The 17,881-nt window shown below is 38.5% G+C and overlaps 1 protein-coding gene across 4 annotated transcripts in view; it reads right to left on the bottom strand.

The window, feature by feature from the left end:
- Positions 1-12,586, bottom strand: part of ANAPC1 (anaphase promoting complex subunit 1) — a 58,119-nt gene extending 45,533 nt beyond the window's left edge. For 2 of the 4 annotated variants that reach the window (XM_039324585.1, XM_039324586.1), the window contains exons 1-13: positions 12,043-12,586; positions 10,896-11,132; positions 9,411-9,572; positions 7,670-7,721; positions 7,401-7,504; positions 7,100-7,182; positions 6,459-6,532; positions 5,509-5,657; positions 4,950-5,170; positions 3,882-4,088; positions 3,238-3,333; positions 2,484-2,574; positions 2,317-2,382 (exon numbers count right to left, since the gene is read on the bottom strand). In XM_039324585.1, coding sequence (XP_039180519.1) covers positions 2,317-2,382; positions 2,484-2,574; positions 3,238-3,333; positions 3,882-4,088; positions 4,950-5,170; positions 5,509-5,657; positions 6,459-6,532; positions 7,100-7,182; positions 7,401-7,504; positions 7,670-7,721; positions 9,411-9,572; positions 10,896-11,108 — 1,518 coding nt within the window. In that variant the 5' untranslated portion in view covers positions 11,109-11,132; positions 12,043-12,586. The remainder of the gene's footprint in view (positions 1-2,316; positions 2,383-2,483; positions 2,575-3,237; positions 3,334-3,881; positions 4,089-4,949; positions 5,171-5,508; positions 5,658-6,458; positions 6,533-7,099; positions 7,183-7,400; positions 7,505-7,669; positions 7,722-9,410; positions 9,573-10,895; positions 11,133-12,042) is intronic. The other 2 variants (XM_039324584.1, XM_039324583.1) reach the window with 2 other exon arrangements.
- Between the last annotated feature and the right edge of the window lie 5,295 nt (positions 12,587-17,881).

The raw sequence follows: 17,881 nt of genomic DNA, 5'->3' as shown, positions 1-17,881 counted from the left end.
GTATATGGAGCTTAAATATTAAGAGCTTTGTTATTAAGATTTTTCTAATATCTACAATAAAAGTATTTAATAAAGCTGTTTTCTTGAATCTCTAGCTGCAGATCTTCTAGTTCAATTCTGAATGAATCCTAACAATACGCAGCTACCTTAGATTTTACCTTAACTACTACTTAACCTATTAATGCCTACTCAAAGAACTGGCGATTTTTGCACATATGAGATATAGCAAAATAAATAAATAATGCCCCAAATCTGTCTCCGCTCACTCTGAGACAATGCAAGAGTATATGTTTATAATGTGTATTTAAAAATCTTACAAAATTTTTGTTTATTCTTTTCATTATTGAGCTGAAAGAAACAGATATTCCCTAAAGCAGGGCTTTCCAACCTTTTTACCGATTGTACCACTTTTAGGATATGGCAATATTCGAGTACCACCTAGCAAGGTGTCAAAAACTTGATGACCAAAAAAAAAAACTGTTCAAAGTTGCAATTGCACTGAAATGACTTATGACCATTTTTCACACTTATGACCATTGCAGCATGCCTAGGGTCATGTGATTTATATTTGGATGCTTGGCAACTGATTCATATTTATAATGGTCACAGTGTTCCAGGGTCATGTGATCCCCTTCTGCAAACCTTTTGACAAAATCAATGGCAGAGCTGCTGGTGGCCAAGTGCTAAGGTGGGACCTCCTTTCTTCCCTCCCTTTTTCTCATTCCCATCTCCTTCTGAAAAAAGAATTTGAACCCCCCCCCCCATATTTTCCCTCTTCCATATATTGATCAAACAAGGAAAGGCCCCCAGAGATAGAAAAGACAAGCTGCTGAGTGAACTAGCTTAAAAAGGCACATTCCCCTTTAAGAATTAGCTACTGGCTAGAAAGGAAAGTAAGGAGCAAAGCTGGCACTTAAGAAAGGAAAAAAAAAAATGTAAGTACTGGCTGCCCGCTAAGGCAACCTCCCCAAATAGCTCCATTCATAAGAAAAGGAATGCTACAGGCAAAATCCATTCAGGAGAAAAATACTTCAAAATCCCTTGCAGCAAAACTTACAGCTAACAACAGCAGAGCAATAGAAGCTAACATGAGACATCAGCCATCAGCCAAATAGAAATTGCCAAACACTCCTTAAGAACAGGAAGCCCACATTGCACAAATCCCAGAACTTCAAAGTCACAAAAGCACATAAGAATCCTTCCACTCTCCATCTCCTTCCCTCCTCCGTGCCTCAACTCCAGCCATTGCTGCCTTTTTTCATTCCTCTTGGAGGGTGACCCCTCCCTCTCCCCCCGCTGCATTTCTTGCCTGTTTGCTGCTGCCAGCACAGGTGGCTGCCACAGCAGTTGTAGATCGGCTAATGGCCAACCTGCTTGATCTCCTCTCTCCCCCTCCCCCTCCCCCTTCTTCTCCCCCCCTTCGGTGCAGCTGATTCTGCCTCCTCCCAAGACTGCTGCTTTTTTTCTCTTTCTCCCTCTCCTGCCCAAACTGCCTCCTTTTATAGGCTCTCCTGTCTCCGTCCCCCTCCTCCTTTCTCATGGGGGAGGGCGAGCCAGAAGTGAGCCTGGGGCCTTTGCAGCTCCAAAGGACTTTCACTGCAAGTCCTTGCCTGTGATGACTCTTTCCCTCCCCCACTACAATTGGCTAGGCAGGGCTGCATACCACCTGCCACTCATCAATGTACCACAAGTGGTACACATACCACCGGTTGGAAAGCCCTGCCCTACAGTACAACAGAGGACCTGGTTCCTTCAGGTAAATGTTAGCATCCCTCATAAGCAGCTGATTTAATGATCAGCTTTTGAATTTCCTGTTCCCTTATTTTAATATTTTTTTTCATCTTCTGGAGCATTTTCTATTGGAAATTGCCCTTTTTGTGTTGGTTGCCCTGAGCAATATGATTTCTACTATAAAAGAAAAAAAAGCTCTCTCAGAGTGGAAAAATTTAAAAGGCACTTCCTTTTTTATTTTTGATTGCAGCTTTAATTTTTTATATTGTTTTCAAAAATAAGTGGGAGTAGGAAAGAGGAAGAAACAGACATGACTGTCACATGTCTGACCCTAAATCTCATTGAAATAGAGGCAATAGAGTACAATAGTGCACATCTGAAGAAAACAAGATTCACACACATATAATGAAAGGGAAATGGAAAGAAGAACAGAATTGCTATTACACATAGGGGAAATACTAAAGAAAAAAGAGGACACATAAACAGAATAGAAAGGACTTGCATAAGATAAAAGAGAGAAATATTACAAAACAAATCATGGATAAACATATATAAGCTATTAATGAAGAAAAATAAGTTACATACTCGAACCACTCCAGTATATAGCACTAAGTTTCCATTGCCTTCCAGAACCAGCATTGTTTCAACGTTCTATAAATCCATCAAATGAAGAGAATATATTAATCTACAATAATCTGGGTAAATGCTGTCAATTAATACAAGTTACACAAAAATCACACACTCATACTTACATCAACTGGAGCTGCATCCTTTGCCTGGATATTGGTAATGGCACCAAAGATCAACTGTGACTTGTCATTACTCTGCTGAAACTTTACACACCTAAAAGTGGAGTTGGGGGGAACAGAACAATCTTACATAAAAGTGACTGTAATAAAATAGGAGCAAATTTATCTAGAAACCAAAAAATATCTATAAATGAGATACAATACAATATGCATAAATATTTGACCTAGGCCCAGGCATCAGATTAAGATGGAGTGCATTTAGCTTCGACAAAAAAAAAAAAGCTTTCCTTTGATTTGGAGCAAATGTCTGAATTGGCAGGTTATGCTTTGTTATCAGGCAATGACTAAGAATCAGAAATGTGATTTATACATAGGTTATAAGCCATGAATTGTTAAGTATAGTTTGGCATGATAACTGAATGGTAGGGCATAGGGTATTCACTTTAATTCTAAAAATGAAACTTCTGATCAGATTCACTCAGATAATTACAAATTAGCAATAGTATTTAGAGTTATATAACTGCTTCATAGTACTTTACTGCATTCTCTACGTGGTTTACAGAATCAGTACATTGCCCCCAACAATCTGGGTCCTCATTTTACCGACCTCGGAAGGATGAAAGGTTGCATCAACCTTGAGCCGGTTAATACATGAAATGTGAAAGAATTCAAATATTTTCCTATGCATTTGGAAAACTAAGCTGTATTTTTAAATGTATACAATATATAAAAATAATAAATATCAAAACATACTCACCGTAATTGGAGCTGGGATTCTACTAAATAGCACAAAAACTTTTGCCCACAAAAATCAGTTGTAATGAATACTTTTGAGGCTTGACAATTCTTCTCCCTATCAACATTTATAAGCAAAAAATAATTAATATAGACCTTCAAGTAAAAAACTTAAGTATGTCTTATCAGTCTAAATACTAAATATATATTTATATATATGAACTCAGAAGGAAATCACAGAGTTCAATCAGACTGAATGGGTAACCCATACTATGGTTTTATCAAGTTTCCATATGGGGGGGGACAACATTAATGCTCTTCACTGTTTCAGTGCAATAACTGTATTTTACTGCACAATAAGCTTATGATCCTGGCTTATTAAATCACAATGTGAATGTTCACTCATATGAACTCAATACTGTCATTATCATTTATACAAAAAGATAAACATATTAGGAAAAGAAAATGGAGATAGAGGCTTAATGCATTCATGGTTGCAAGAGAATTTCAAGTCAGAGGCTGTTGTTCCCCCAAATGCCTGGCTTATCATTACATGCAAAAATATGGCCACATAATGTATTCTTCCCTGAAAGTTAAATCATTTGGTTTGAGGAAGTCAAGATTCTGTAAAGATTACACTTTTAGATGGAATAGATTCTTCCAAACCTCAGGGTAGTGAAGGCTTCTGTCCATAGATGCTCTATGCAAAGTTCTGGAACAATGAGTTCAGTTTCTGGGGCAAGAAATGACTCAGTAGCACTGTTTGGAGAATGGTAGGCACTGTGCCTCCTAGGCGATTGAACATGACTGGAAAAGTTGAATCTCTGTACCCCTGAGAAAGAATGCACCCCTAAGGCTGGAGAATGAGATCGGCTGCAAAGACAGAGAAATATATTTATTTTCTCTATGAGAATACATGTACAGCAACTAACTTCCCTTTCCACTACAGGCCCAAATTCTTACATCTTAGGATTTCAAGTACTACAAATTAAGAACATGGCATAAGAACTTAAGCAATGCCCTTCTGGATTGGAACTCTGGGCCACCTAGTCTAGTAGTCTGTTCTCACACTGGCCAAGCAACTACACAAGGGAGCTACTAGTCTCCCAACCACTGGGGAGGCAGGAACACTGCCATTAAGGCTAACAGGCATCCCCATGACTTCAATAAATTGGTCCAATCCAATTCTGAAGCCAGCCAAATTGGTATCCAGTACCACTGGCCAACTACCAACTACTATTACAGAACAAGGACTCCTATATACCAATAAACTAAATGAAATAAAATACTGGGACCAGAGGTTTAGTCTTCTGAATTTCTGGACTCGTGCTAGAGCCCATCCTCAGGGAACTTTTCTCTCACCAGAATGTGACATAACTAAACCTCTGGTCCTGGTGACCGACCCAGATTGTATCCTGCAACATTATCCTGAGATGTGCGTATTTGCCTTCGTTCATGAAATATAATACTATAAGCATTTATGGCAATATATAAATATAAGATAACTGTGACACTGAAATTATTCAGGGTTACTCAAAAACCGAGAAGAGGAAATTACGGAATCAAGTACTTATGACTATAGCAAGAACTCCTAAAATTTAAAAATTTTGAAATCTGTTTCATTGTTTACAAAATAGTCATAAATAAAGGAAATGTAGATCTCAGCAGCATGCTTGATCCCTGCTATAATTATAATCCTGAGAGTACAAGGAGAGGAGAAAGTGAACAACCTACCTCAAAGCTGCCATGTTGGAAATGGAAGGTGAACGGGAATGGACGCTGGGGGATGATGCCGACCTGCTTTGGCTGCAAATGGAGGAATAGTTCTGGAATGGAGAAGCCATAGGTGAGTCACCCTTAGATAGATTCTTAAGATGGACAGTGAAGGAACTGCTGGCAGCTGCATGCTGTGGGGTCCATGTCTGCTCAGAGACCTTCAAGACTGCACTTTGCTCCTACACATAAATAAAAAATGTCTTTGTGTGATTCAAATAATCATATGCATAACTTCACATTTTAAGACAGGATTTTTTAAAAGATGGCCTTCCAGATGTTCTAAGCATCGCTTCCATAAATTTCCAGCAATCCAGACAATGATCATTAATCTAAAATCTTAGGAGGCCACTAAGTTGCTGACCTCTGTCCAATACATAAATCTTAGAACCCAACATACTGTATTTGGGTGACTGTTACAAACTATACAGAACAACAAACACTCACAGAATAGGCAAGCCATCAATTATCCTCCTTGTTTTCTACGATACCATGTTCACCTCACCCTTACTTTTTTTACCTCTGCTTTTACTCTTCGAAGGGCCCAGATGGAATGCAAGCACTGAGAGGCATCATACGTCATAAGAATGGAGGGCTCAGCATTGACAAAAACTATTCTCATGGAATAATCAGCAACATACTGTATTCTGGCAGAGGCAAACAAGGCTGCTAAATAGAGAGAGGATCAAAGTGATTACCTGTCAAGAGACATGATTTAAAAACAATTATCTGTGCATTTTAAATAGCTTTAGTTATAAATAAATCAACTGTTCAACTTATGCCCCTGTAATCTTTTTCCTTGGTATGTCTGTTATGTCCCTTTTTCTTCTGTAACTAAATTCCACCACTGAAAAAAATGGGATGTCAACTTTTTTTTAAAGTGAAAATTAGCCTCCTCCAAGTCTAGCTAGACTTTGAATGACTTCATGAACATGTCTGTGGGTTTTTTTGTTTTTGTTTTTTTTTTGCAAAAATACAAAAGTGGTCTGCTGCTGGCTTTTCCAGTATTTTTTCAACTTTTCAGCTTAGCTTAAAGCCCTATATTCCCTATAGCCTCCCATCCCAGTTTTGACCAAGTCTAGTCCTCCTTAACTTCTAACAAGGTTAGCCAGCTGCAGAGCTGCTTCCTAATAATCCTTTTCCAATTTAATGTCTTCCAGATGTATTGCACTACAGTTCTAATCACCCTAATCCACTGGGTACAGTATGGTGACTTATGGGAGTTTGCCATCTAAAATATCTAAAAGGTTGGGGAAACCTAAACAATTCAAACTTACTGTTTGTTCTATGTATTCAATTTCAAGATAAATATAAAATATGTATATCTGAACTCGTATTTATAAATAATTTAGTATGTATCCCAATATCTCATATTTCAAAAATATTTTAATATGCAGAGAATAGTCAACAAAGCTGAGTCTCTGATTACATCAGATCTAAAATTATCTTTTTGTACATTATGTAATTTACCTCCAGACTTACAAACCATTGGTGTTATTTCATCTAATGGGTGGAGCATGCTGAACATAGTAGGCAAAGGTTCTCTAAAAAAAATGAACAAAAATTCTATGTACTGCCACAAATGCTGTTAAACAACTACAAATTGAAGGCCACATCCAAAATTATCATAAGTTCCAATGTGACAATTTGCATATTAGCAATGAACTATGATTTGATCACAAATGTTCTAATAAGCTAGGCATATAAGTTAAAGTAGAAGGAAATATGATGGTATGCATACACATATGCACATTTGCATAATCCCCATCCATTACTCTGAACAATAGTTTGAAAACTGGGAATATGGCAATTATGATATTTTGTCTTTATATTTCATTTTTTTTCTCTGACTGCATGTAGCCTATTTGGGGGGAGTCTCCTCAATTTATCACTGTAACAACAATATTGGGAGATGTGTTGTGATTGACTGGTTAAGCAGTTGTCCGCTGTTCACGCAAGTGGGGATGCGCGCAAATGGAGTGCGCATGCACGTGCTCGCACACTGTTTGCACAAGTGAGGATGCGCCTCTCCTCTCCCCCTTGCCCCACCCCGTCCACAAAGCTGAAAAGGTTGGGGAACTCTAATCTAAGCAATGATCATCTTTCTTTACCTGTTTGGATTTAGAGATACTTCATGCGATGAACTACTACGTTCAAATAACAAGCCATATTTGGTTGGCCAGACATTTGCTACCTATAAAAAGTTATATTAAAATATATTTCATTATAGTGGGAAAATATCCAATTCAATCAAACTAACAGAAATTTCATGTTTTAATTATTTATACATTTTTATTTTGCTGAAAAATTTAGCAATGTTCAACTATAAAAAACATTTCAAAAAATCCAGAATCTATTACAGCTACTTTTCTGCTTAGAAAAGATGTGAAATAATACTTCAATACAGCTTACCTGAAAGGGTAAAGCAGCAGTGTAATCCTTTCCTTCAATACTGTGGATATTTATGCAAGAGCTCTGTAATATGCAGATACACTTTTCTACTACCTGACAGCTATCTAAATTGGGAGACAATTGAGATTCAAATTATCTTCCATTCATCTATTTTTGTCACAAAAAGGCTGCATTTTCTGCATTGAATTCTGAAGCAGCTTCATATCAATGTGGACAACGCTTTTCCTATTCCAGATCTTAAGTCAAATGGTCTAAAATATTACTTTTACCTTTATTTCTTTCAGGTTTTTCCTGGGGTATTGAGAAATCACACCACAATGCCTAAAAAAAAAAAAAAAATCCAGTGAAACTTGCTTTGTTTTCTTCTCTGTTCTATATATCTAAAACTAGATATCATCAATTATGCTATTATCATTTTGATTTTCAAATGCTTGCTGAATATAGCTCCACTAAAATGGCAACAACCATACATAAAAGTGAGATATTAGAAGGCAAAATAAAATGAAAAAAATATCCTGAAGGAGAAAACAATTTTCTACCCCCTCATCCCACCAAAGCACTGTTAATCCACTCAGTAGCATGGTACTTTAGCCAGTTACGTCACTCTTACTCTAGAGATGAGGGAAAGAGAAAAAACCTAAAGCTGCATGCTTTTCTTATGATTTCATTGATTAAGTCTGGAATGCCAACATTCTGTCCTGAAGTCTAAGGCCAAATGTGCAGGATACAGGAAATCCTCACTTAACAGTAACTGGGACTGAAAACTAAGCAATTAATAAGCAATATGGTTGTAAGTGGCAATATCACATGATCACACTGACTATCATGGTTCCGATAGATGAAACCAGTAGAAATAAGAACTCCAAGGCAATTGCTTTCCTCAAAGAACACATTTAATGACTACATAGTATCGGCATGTACAAAGGTGAAACCAAGACTGAAAGTTCCCTCCCCCAAGATTACGAAGTAAAAAGTTGGAACTTCCCACTCCTACAGTATGTCATAAATCACAATCCCCAATTAACTTCTTTGGCGGGCTGCTAACGAAGCTTCATCCACCAAAACTTGGGTGACTTGACCTTGGTCCCCACAGAACAGTTGTTGTTATGTCTAAACTAAGAGAATACAACTCCCCCTCCCATCACTGTGGCAACTGAAAACAAAGTGACGATGGCTGCAGCCAAAAATTGTTTGAAGGTTGACACTGACTTACAAGTTGCTACTGTTAGGTGACTCCTGTATGGTTGCAGCATCCTGCAGTCACGTAATTGCCAACTGAGGCCTCATTTCCCCATTGACTTTGCTTGTTAGAAGCCAGCAGTGAAGGTTGCAAATGGTGATCACATGAGGATGGGATGCTGCAATGTGATAATTGTGAGCCAGTTGCTAAGCACCTGAAGTGCAATCACATGATCATAAGGGAGCTGTGACAGCCACATCTGTGAGGACTTGTTGTTATCTTTGAATGATTGCTGAACAAGTGGACATTAAATGAAGATTGGCTGTCTTGCCTGATTTTTCTTAAAAGCAGAGATGTGGGACATTAACATTAGGTCAGGACTTTATGAGAAATGAGAAATCCTCTTCTTTTCCCCTATTTTCCTCCTGAAAATAACTTGTGTCTCATGCTTTATTTTATTTTGAAGTACAAGAAAGAGTGCTATTATTATTAGTAGGGCAATAACCATTTCAGGGGAATTTTTTTTAAGCAGGATACAATCTGCTGAGGGAAAAATCCCTTTTTTTTTCCAGTCATGCAGCCTTGTTCTCATATGCCACATTCTTCTGAACAGATTTTTTTTTAAGCTGAAGTATATATAAAAACCAGGAAATGAAATTATAAATCACATGGACATTGAGCAGTTTGTGCTAATGAAACTTTTTTTCCCATTCTCTGGTCATTATTTTCAAAACAAATTTCTCCTGAACATAAAACATAAAAGCAATCATGACCTTAACTTTCCTTGGCAACGTAGCTAAACAAACTCTACACAGTACCACTTTTCGTACCTGCAGAACAGAGCTGTCAACAGTAAATGCTTTATAAACTGCTGAAGATTGGTTTTTACTTCCTCTGCTCCAAATGACCATATTACCAGCCACATACAATTCTTCATCATACTCTACTTCTTCCCCAACCTCACTGATGCCCTTCCTTAACTTCCAACTTTCCTAAAAGGAAAAAAAATGAATATCATTATTATTGTACAGTATGGCTTAAAAAAAATGATACACTACGTCAGGGATCCCCAACCCCTGGTCTGTGGACCGGTACCAGGCCACGGCATGCCAGCAACCGGTCCACACAAACAAGCAAAGCCCCATCTATGGAATACAGGCAGCACACAAAACCATGCAACCTCCGGTCCACGGAAAAACCTTTCTCCACGGAATCGGTCCCTGGTGCCCAAAAGATTGGGGATCTCTGCACTACATAACCTAGTTGGTTGTTGAAAATTAGTTGGTTTAGCTTTCTAAAATGGCTAATGCAAAAATTATTTTAAAACCTAACCACAGCTTCAAAAGCAGTATGTGCTTTAAGTATCGCCATGCTTTCCTGAATTTCTCAGCAATTTCTGGTACTAATATAGTATGCTTATGGATAAAATATGTTTGATAAGTGAGACAGCACAATTACAGACATAATCTGTAATAATCTGATAAAAAAATCTGACAAAAAATTCAGAATATTTGTTTCTTTCAGAACAGAACTATTAATGTAGTCAAAAATAGAATGCAGAAGATATGAAACATTTTATTTTTATACCACCTTTATTATTTTTATAAATAATTCAAGGCAGTGAACATATCTAATAGTCCTTCCTCCTCTTTTTTTACTCACAACAACACCCCTCGGAGGTGGGTTAGGCTGAGAGAAAGTGCTTAGACTGAATTCATCAGCTGGCTTTCATGCTAAGCAGGACTAGAACTCAGTCTCCTGGTTTTTAATCTGATGTTTTAATCATTATTATCCAAACTGGATAATAGTCACAATGAAGTCTCAACAAATCATTATAGTACTTAATATTTTAACATTGTTACATTGTTTAATATTTTAGCCCTAACAAAAAAAGTGATAGCCTTCTTCTTTAGTTTATCCATAAATACCCTGGGGCAGCTCTAAATTTTGCTTTGGTAGAAGAAGGAAAACAGAAGGGATTAAAAGTATAGACTATAGAGAGAATAGGAGCAATTTGGCAGATAGTAAGCATTCCCAAAATAGAGATTAGGTCTTTATTGCTGCTGTTTATTTCTTATGTCCTAAGCTGTACAAACCTACTGTTTGTGCTCTACTGGTGTGATCAATGCTTTTAATTCACTTGTTACATGTTGTATCAATTCAATGTTTACCTATGTATTTCTAAAAACTCAGAAACATGTTTAACAGAATATATTTTCCCTATCCTGTCCCACTTTAGTGCCTTACCACTTTCTCATTCTATGCTAAATACAAGTTTGCTAAATATAAAATACTACTTTCAGAAGCATTTCTACCTTGTGTTTCTCATGGATGGTAACTTCTTGAAGTGACCCCACCAAACCAGCTGCTCCATCTGATGACCAAAGTTCTGAGGCTGGTTGCAGCTGCCGTAGTTGCAGGTTAAGCGCATTAGGATGATGTTTGCAGTGGTCACGGCCAAAAGGGACAAACTCCTGCAAATCCCCTGCTGCAATCATTGTTAACCTCTCTTCATAGATGTTCGACATGAGTTCCAAATATCAACATTATTTCTACAGCAAGTCCAAAACAGAAACCAGATTACACAGGATCCTTCAAAGCATACACGATATTATGCAATTCTTACTAATTTTGTTAGCCTCATTGATATCAATACTCCTGAAAATCATAAATTTGTAACTAAAGAAGCAACTAAACTAAAATCTCTTAACATCTAAGCCCATCTTTCATTGCACTGGAAATCAACCAAAATATTCTTATAAAAATTCTACCTAATAATTGATACAAATTGCTATCTCTAGTGATTTAGAAAAGCATATGAAATGGATTGCTGAATTCCAAAGATGCTATATGCCTTTCATTCGACAAAGTATTTGCAATAACACACTCCTTATTATATGTGCAGGACTATCCTTCAGAGATACAATAAAACAATATATGTTGATATTCTAAGATATAAAGTTGCCTGATAATCATAAACTATATGAGTTAAAAATTACTGTCAAATAAATGGGCATAAATTGTAGAATAATGCAAAATTGTTACACTTTTATACTGCCTATATTTAAAAATTGCAGTGAGATTCTTCTGCACTCCCTTTCAATACAAGTGTTGATATTGTTTCTACCTATGATTGCTCATTTGTAGTTTCAAATAAAAATATTGTCACTTTACTTTTTCCCCTTTGGTACATCCTTTGAAAATTTTGAAAAGAAAGCCTGAGAATGCCAACACATGCCAATTTAAAAAGAAGGAAAATAACTACAACTGCCTTCTATGTCAGTGATCACTCTGACAGCACAAATTTGTCATAACTACAAATAATGATGAATGAATGAGTTAGAAACACTCGGAAGAGTCCCTGGGCATGCAACGTGTAACCCAACCCTAGGTGGACTGGAAAGCTAAAGGAAGACGGGAACTAACTGTGATAAGCTGTGGGAGGCAGAGGGACTCACGGACCTGAGTGACACAGGAAAGGGCGATCGGCTGCGGGCCTAAGCTGCAGCGGCTTCTCCCCGTGTCCCCGTCTCCCCTCAGATAGCGATTGCAGTTGCAGCAGCAAATATGCCCGCTTCCAGATTCTCAAGCGGGCGCGGCCATCTTAGAATTCCCATAACCCTTCGCGAGAAATGAGGGGCGGAACTACAGCGGGAATTGATGACTGTGTAGGGTTGGCGAAAGAGAAAGGCTAGAAATCACCTTTCTTCCGTTTCGTCTTATTGGTAACAGGGCGCTGGATATGAAGAAGAGATCGAAGGAATGGAGTCTTTAGGCAGTTACTATGGTGATAAGGGTGAAACTCTCAGCTGTTTCTACGGCAATTGGTTGCTGGCTGTAGGGAAGGTCTATGTGGTTGGTTATAGCATAGTCCAATCTCTGCTTAGTGAACTCAAACACGGCCTCCCGCCTGTCATTTGATATGTAAATGATGATCCATGCAAACTGTTGAAATATTGGCCTGATATAATAGAATGAACTGAATGGTCTTAAAACCGTGTTTCTCATCCTTGGCAGCTTTAAGTGGTATGGATTTCAACTTCCAGAAAGGAAAGCTAGGGAATTCTGAGAGTTGAAGTCAATACCTATATTGTTCTACATTAATGTGCTTCATGATTTTTTGTTATTTGCAAAAGTTATTTTGTTTTTGCGAATGCTTTTTAAAATAAATTAGATCTTCTTGTAATCTGAAACAATATGCCCATTAAAATGTAATGGATTGTGCAGATTAGGCTTGATTTCTAAAATCAGACATGTCAAACTTGGATTGTTTTGCAACCAAAGCAGTTAGGCCACTGTACTTTGTTGCCATATTTTGTTTCTAAAAGAAGTGGTACTCAGACCTTAATAGATTTGTTGGGATTATGTCTCTAATTGCCCATGCTGTGAATGAGAGCTGTAGTTTTAATTTATCTGGAAAGTACCAGTTTGTTTGATGAATTACATGATATCTATTCCACACTAACAGGATTTTTGGCTGGTTATATGAGCAGAGATCCACTTTAACCAATCAGTGCAGAGAAAATCCTATGTTACCAACATGGCAACTGTTAATAAAGCTAATTACCAACTCTGCACTTCTTACCCCTTATTTATTTAATAAATGTATAGGCCTCCTGACTCCATCCCAACTTTGGATGGAATACAACATGAAACAAAAGTAGAAGATTACATAAGCTATAAAAAACAAATGTCCAAGAAACTCTGTCAGTACTGCCAAAACAATTTACACTGGGGGTATATCAATCAGCCTAGGGGTAGGACCAGATTTTAGGGCTTATTTAAATAAGATCAGGTATAGGTCTCACAAATCTTTGGTAGACATTATTCCAAGGGGCAGGTGCTGGGAGAGACTTTACTTCCCAGTTGACTAAATTCCCTTTGATCTCATTATAATCTAATCTCAACTAAAAACAGAATGTTGACTATTGGAGAAGATAATTGTACTATGGACAAATTGGATGTGTCTGATGAAATGGACTATAGGGCATTAAAGACTATGCAATAATAAGTTAGTTCATAAGATGCAGAAAAACCTTTGCATGGTTTTACATACCTTGCCTTTTTCCCCACTTAAATTGAAGTATTTGAGCTCCTCAATCATGTTAGTTGCCTGTTTTATATTTTTTCCAGTTATATTATGTTTTCTTTCAGAAGTGGAGACCTGAGTTATCTGCAGTAATGTAGATTTGTATAATGTATATTAGCCCATTATACAAATGGAAGCTATACAAGGGGGTGTGATGGCTCAGCAGTTAAAGACGCTGAGCTTGTGCTGACAGCCCCTATTCAAGACCCAAGACCCATTCTTTACCCTAGCTCCTGCCCACCTAGCAGTTCAAAATCATGCAAATGCGAGTAGATTAATAGGTACCACTTCGATGGGAAGGTAACAACAATAACAGTAATAATAATAGTAGTAGTAGTAATAATAGTAATAGTAGTAGAAGAGTTGGAAGGGATCTTTGAGATCTTCTAGTCCAACCCCCTGCTCAGGCAGGAAACCTATACTATTTCAGACAAATGGTTGTCCATCTCTTCTTTAAAACTTCCAGTGTTGGAACATTCACAGCTTCTGGAGGCAGGTTGTTCCACTGATTAATTGTTCTAACTGTCAGAAAATTTCTTCTTAGTTCTCTTTGACTAATTTTTGTCTGTTGCTTCTTGTCCTGCCTTCAGGTGCTTTGGAGAATAGGTTGATCCCCGATTCTTTATGTCAACCCCTCAGATAACTGCTAGTCATGTCACCCCAGTCCTGCTTTTTATTAAACTAGACATACTCAATTCCAGCAACCATTCCTTATACATTTTAGCCTCCAGTCCCCTAATCATTTTTGTTGGTCTTCTCTGTATTCTTTCTAGAGTCTTAACATCTTTTTTACATCATGGTGACCAAAACTGGATGCAGTATTCCAAGTGTGGCCTTACCAAGGCATTATAAAGTGGTATTAATACTTCACGTGATCTTGATTCTTTCTCTCTATTAACGCAGCCTAACACTGTGTTGGCTTTTTTGGCAGCTGCAGCACACTGCTGGCTCATATTTAAGTGATTATCCACTAGGATTCAGAGATCCCTCTCACAGTTACTACTATTGAGCAAGGTATCACCTATACTGTACATGTGCATTTGGTTTTTCTTGCCTAAATGTAAAACCTTGCTTTTTTTCACCATTGAATTTCATTTTGTTAGATAGTGCCCAATGTTCAAGTCTGTCAAGATCCTTCTGTAACTTAAGTATCTTCTGGAGTGTTGGCTATTCCTGCCAGCTTGGTGTCATCTGCAAATTCGGGTGTCATCTGCAAATTTTGTTCCATGTGCCTTTGCCATATAACCATGCTGGCCAAATGACCAAGGAAAATGGACAATTGGACAATTAGACAATGCTGAGTCCCTTGGCCAAGAAACAGAGATGAGCACTGCACCCTAGACATAACTGGACAGGAAACCTTTACCTTTAATATTAGCAGTTTTAGTTCAATTTCTTTTCTTTTGATACCTCAAATTTGCCTTTGTCAAAACTGTCATGCACCAAGTCAACATCTTCATTAAGTTATTTGCTATTATCCAAATATCTTTTTCCTATCTATTTAAAGAACAGCCAGACTCCATCAACAGTTTGTAAAAATCTAAACATTAAATTATTGTTATCAAATTTCACCAATGTGCCTGAAACAGATATAGGTAGTCCTTGACTTACAACCACAACTGAGCCCAAAATTTCTGTTGCTAAGTGAGACAATTGCTAACTGAATTTTGCCCCATTTTACAACTTTTCTTGCCACAGTTGTTAAGTGAATCAATGCACTTGTTAAATTAGTAACATCGTTTTTAAGTGAGTCTGGTTTGCCCATTGACTTTGCTTGTCAGAAAAGTGTTCTCACATTGCTGTTGTTGTTATACAGGTTTCAGTGATAATCCCAGCTATATATTGCAAAACCTTGAGTATCTAAATTAAATAGAGAAAAGTCTCGTTTTTTGGTTCAAGTGTATTATATTGTATTTTGTCCTCTGCAAGGAGAGTACATAAAGGACATAAAACAACATTATAAAAACTTGATAATCACACAGTCAGACTTTCTGGAATGGGGGAATTCTACTCCACTGAAATTACTCTAGTCAATATCTACCCTATAGAATATTCAGCACATTCCTAAATTACACAGTTTAGAAATCAAACATGTTTAATACCGGGCGTGAAAAACCAGGTCCATACTGGTTTATTGCTAAAGCTTATGTGCATGAATGTTCTCAATGATCAGCATCTGATTAGAGTTAGATAAGGGTCAGTGTCAATCAAGGGTTAGGGTTAGGGTTAGTTCACTTGATAGAAGTAAAGGAAAGGTCTTCAAAATTTAATATTGAAAGAGAAATTTAAAATTGAATTTGCTGCAATGGAAACTTACTGCCTGGACAAACAAGCTAACCAAAAACTATAATGGCTGGGAAACAGAAAAAGATGGCATAAAGGCGGGATGTATACGTAGGCAAAAATTAGCTGGGTCTTAGAGTGGGAAAGGAAGAAGACAAGCTATAAAAACATCTGTAAGAGGAAATGGCTAGCCAGGAAAACTTAACTAAATTGAAAAACAGGAAAGAACCTATTGCTCTAAGGGGCCCGGAACTCAAAACCAATAATTGAATATGTCTAATATTTTATATTATTAATGTACATGTGATATATGTAGCAAGAAATAGGTAGGAGGTAGTCAGAAAGAGTGTAACCTCATAGAACCTGAGCCAATGGGGAAAGAGGAGGGATGTGGCAGCCGGGACAGGGTTGTATAAAGAAGGGAATATTTTGGGTTGAAACTTTGGAGAGAACCAAGCTTTGATAGCTTCTCTCCCCGCTTATTGCAATAAATGAAACAAAATGCCTTCACTGTGTCTTGGCTGGTTATTGTTCAGGCAAACTTGCCTCTGGTCATGAAGGAAAGTGGCCAGAAGCACATAACAGCTTTGGCGGCTCCTCCGGATTTGCATCCGTTCCATCTTTGGCAGCTGGGGATATTTGAAAGGGGAGTACACACCTGGGTAAGTTTTTCCCAGCCCTAAAGGTCGGATTGCCCCTACTCAAACAAAGAGGAATCGGAAATCCTGAGACAAAAAGTCAGGACCCAATGAAAACCTAAGGGAAAGTCAGCCGACTCAAGGAAGGACTTCAACTCAGCCTTACAGGTAAGATACCAGAGGGGTATCTAGATACCAGAGGGGTATCCATGGCAATAAGAGTTTGAAGAGGAGGGCCGTCTCCCCGACCAGTGTGCCGGCCAATAAGGAAAAAAAAAGGAAAGGTATTTCCATTCTGGAATGAATCCCTTAGGAAGATGGGAATCCCTTAGGGAGAATGTTAAAGTATTTTAAGTAATTACACTGCTGGTGTAATTACATGGAGACGGCCAAATGGATCAAAACCAGGATCCACGAACACAAGTTGGCTGTCAAAAGGCAGTAGCAGTACTCACAAATATGGACACACATGATCAGCAATGGCCACTCGTTTGATTTTATGGGGGCGGAAGCCATTGCCCAGGATGCCTCCAAAGGAGGATGTCTGCTCAGGGAGGCCTGGCTCTCGGATACGTGCTCGATCAACTGACACATAGAGCTGCCCCCGGCATATCAAGCATTAAAAACATCTGAAGAGAAAGCTAGAATGTGCATTGCGCTCGCAAGGAGAGGAGCTAAAGAAGGCAACAACTGTATGGAAAGGAGACTGGACGCACGACGAATCGCTGAGGCTAGGGAGGGGGAAGAACGACAAGCGGAGGAGAATGACTTGTGGGGAAGAGAAGCAGAATGAACTTGTGGGGAAGAGAAGCAGAATGAACGGCCACCCGCCCAGTGCAGCCGGTGGGGGAACGATCCCACAAATACTCCTGCAAAAACATCAGCTGATCGGATACGGACGAGGCAGAGGGGAGAATGCGGCAACACACATGCACGCCTGCATACGGGGAGCAACCTGCTGGGCACGGATGATGGAGCAGATCTGGGAGCGATTCAGCAGTCATTCCAGCTGATTGAGTGCGGATGAGGCAGTGGGACAGGATATTGCTGTGTGCGCGCACGGCCAGGTGCGAAGGGAAACCGGAGGAAATAGGGCCGATAGGGATAAGCAGCAGAGGACAGGAACAACAGGTGGACAAACTGGGAAAAAAGGGGGGGAGCGGCAATGGAAGAGCACCCCCAATGCCGGAGCCAGACGTGCAGCCCAAAATGACCACAGGAGGAGGGCAATTGGAAGATACACCAGCGGTAATAGCATCAGGAAAGGTAGTGTCATGCCTCCATCCAAGCC

This window comes from Crotalus tigris, unplaced genomic scaffold, assembly GCF_016545835.1.
Source record: "Crotalus tigris isolate CLP2741 ecotype Arizona unplaced genomic scaffold, ASM1654583v1 scf7180000024302.2721777, whole genome shotgun sequence".
Taxonomy (NCBI): Eukaryota; Metazoa; Chordata; class Lepidosauria; order Squamata; family Viperidae; genus Crotalus; species Crotalus tigris.
This window is presented reverse-complemented; position numbering and strand designations above follow the sequence as displayed.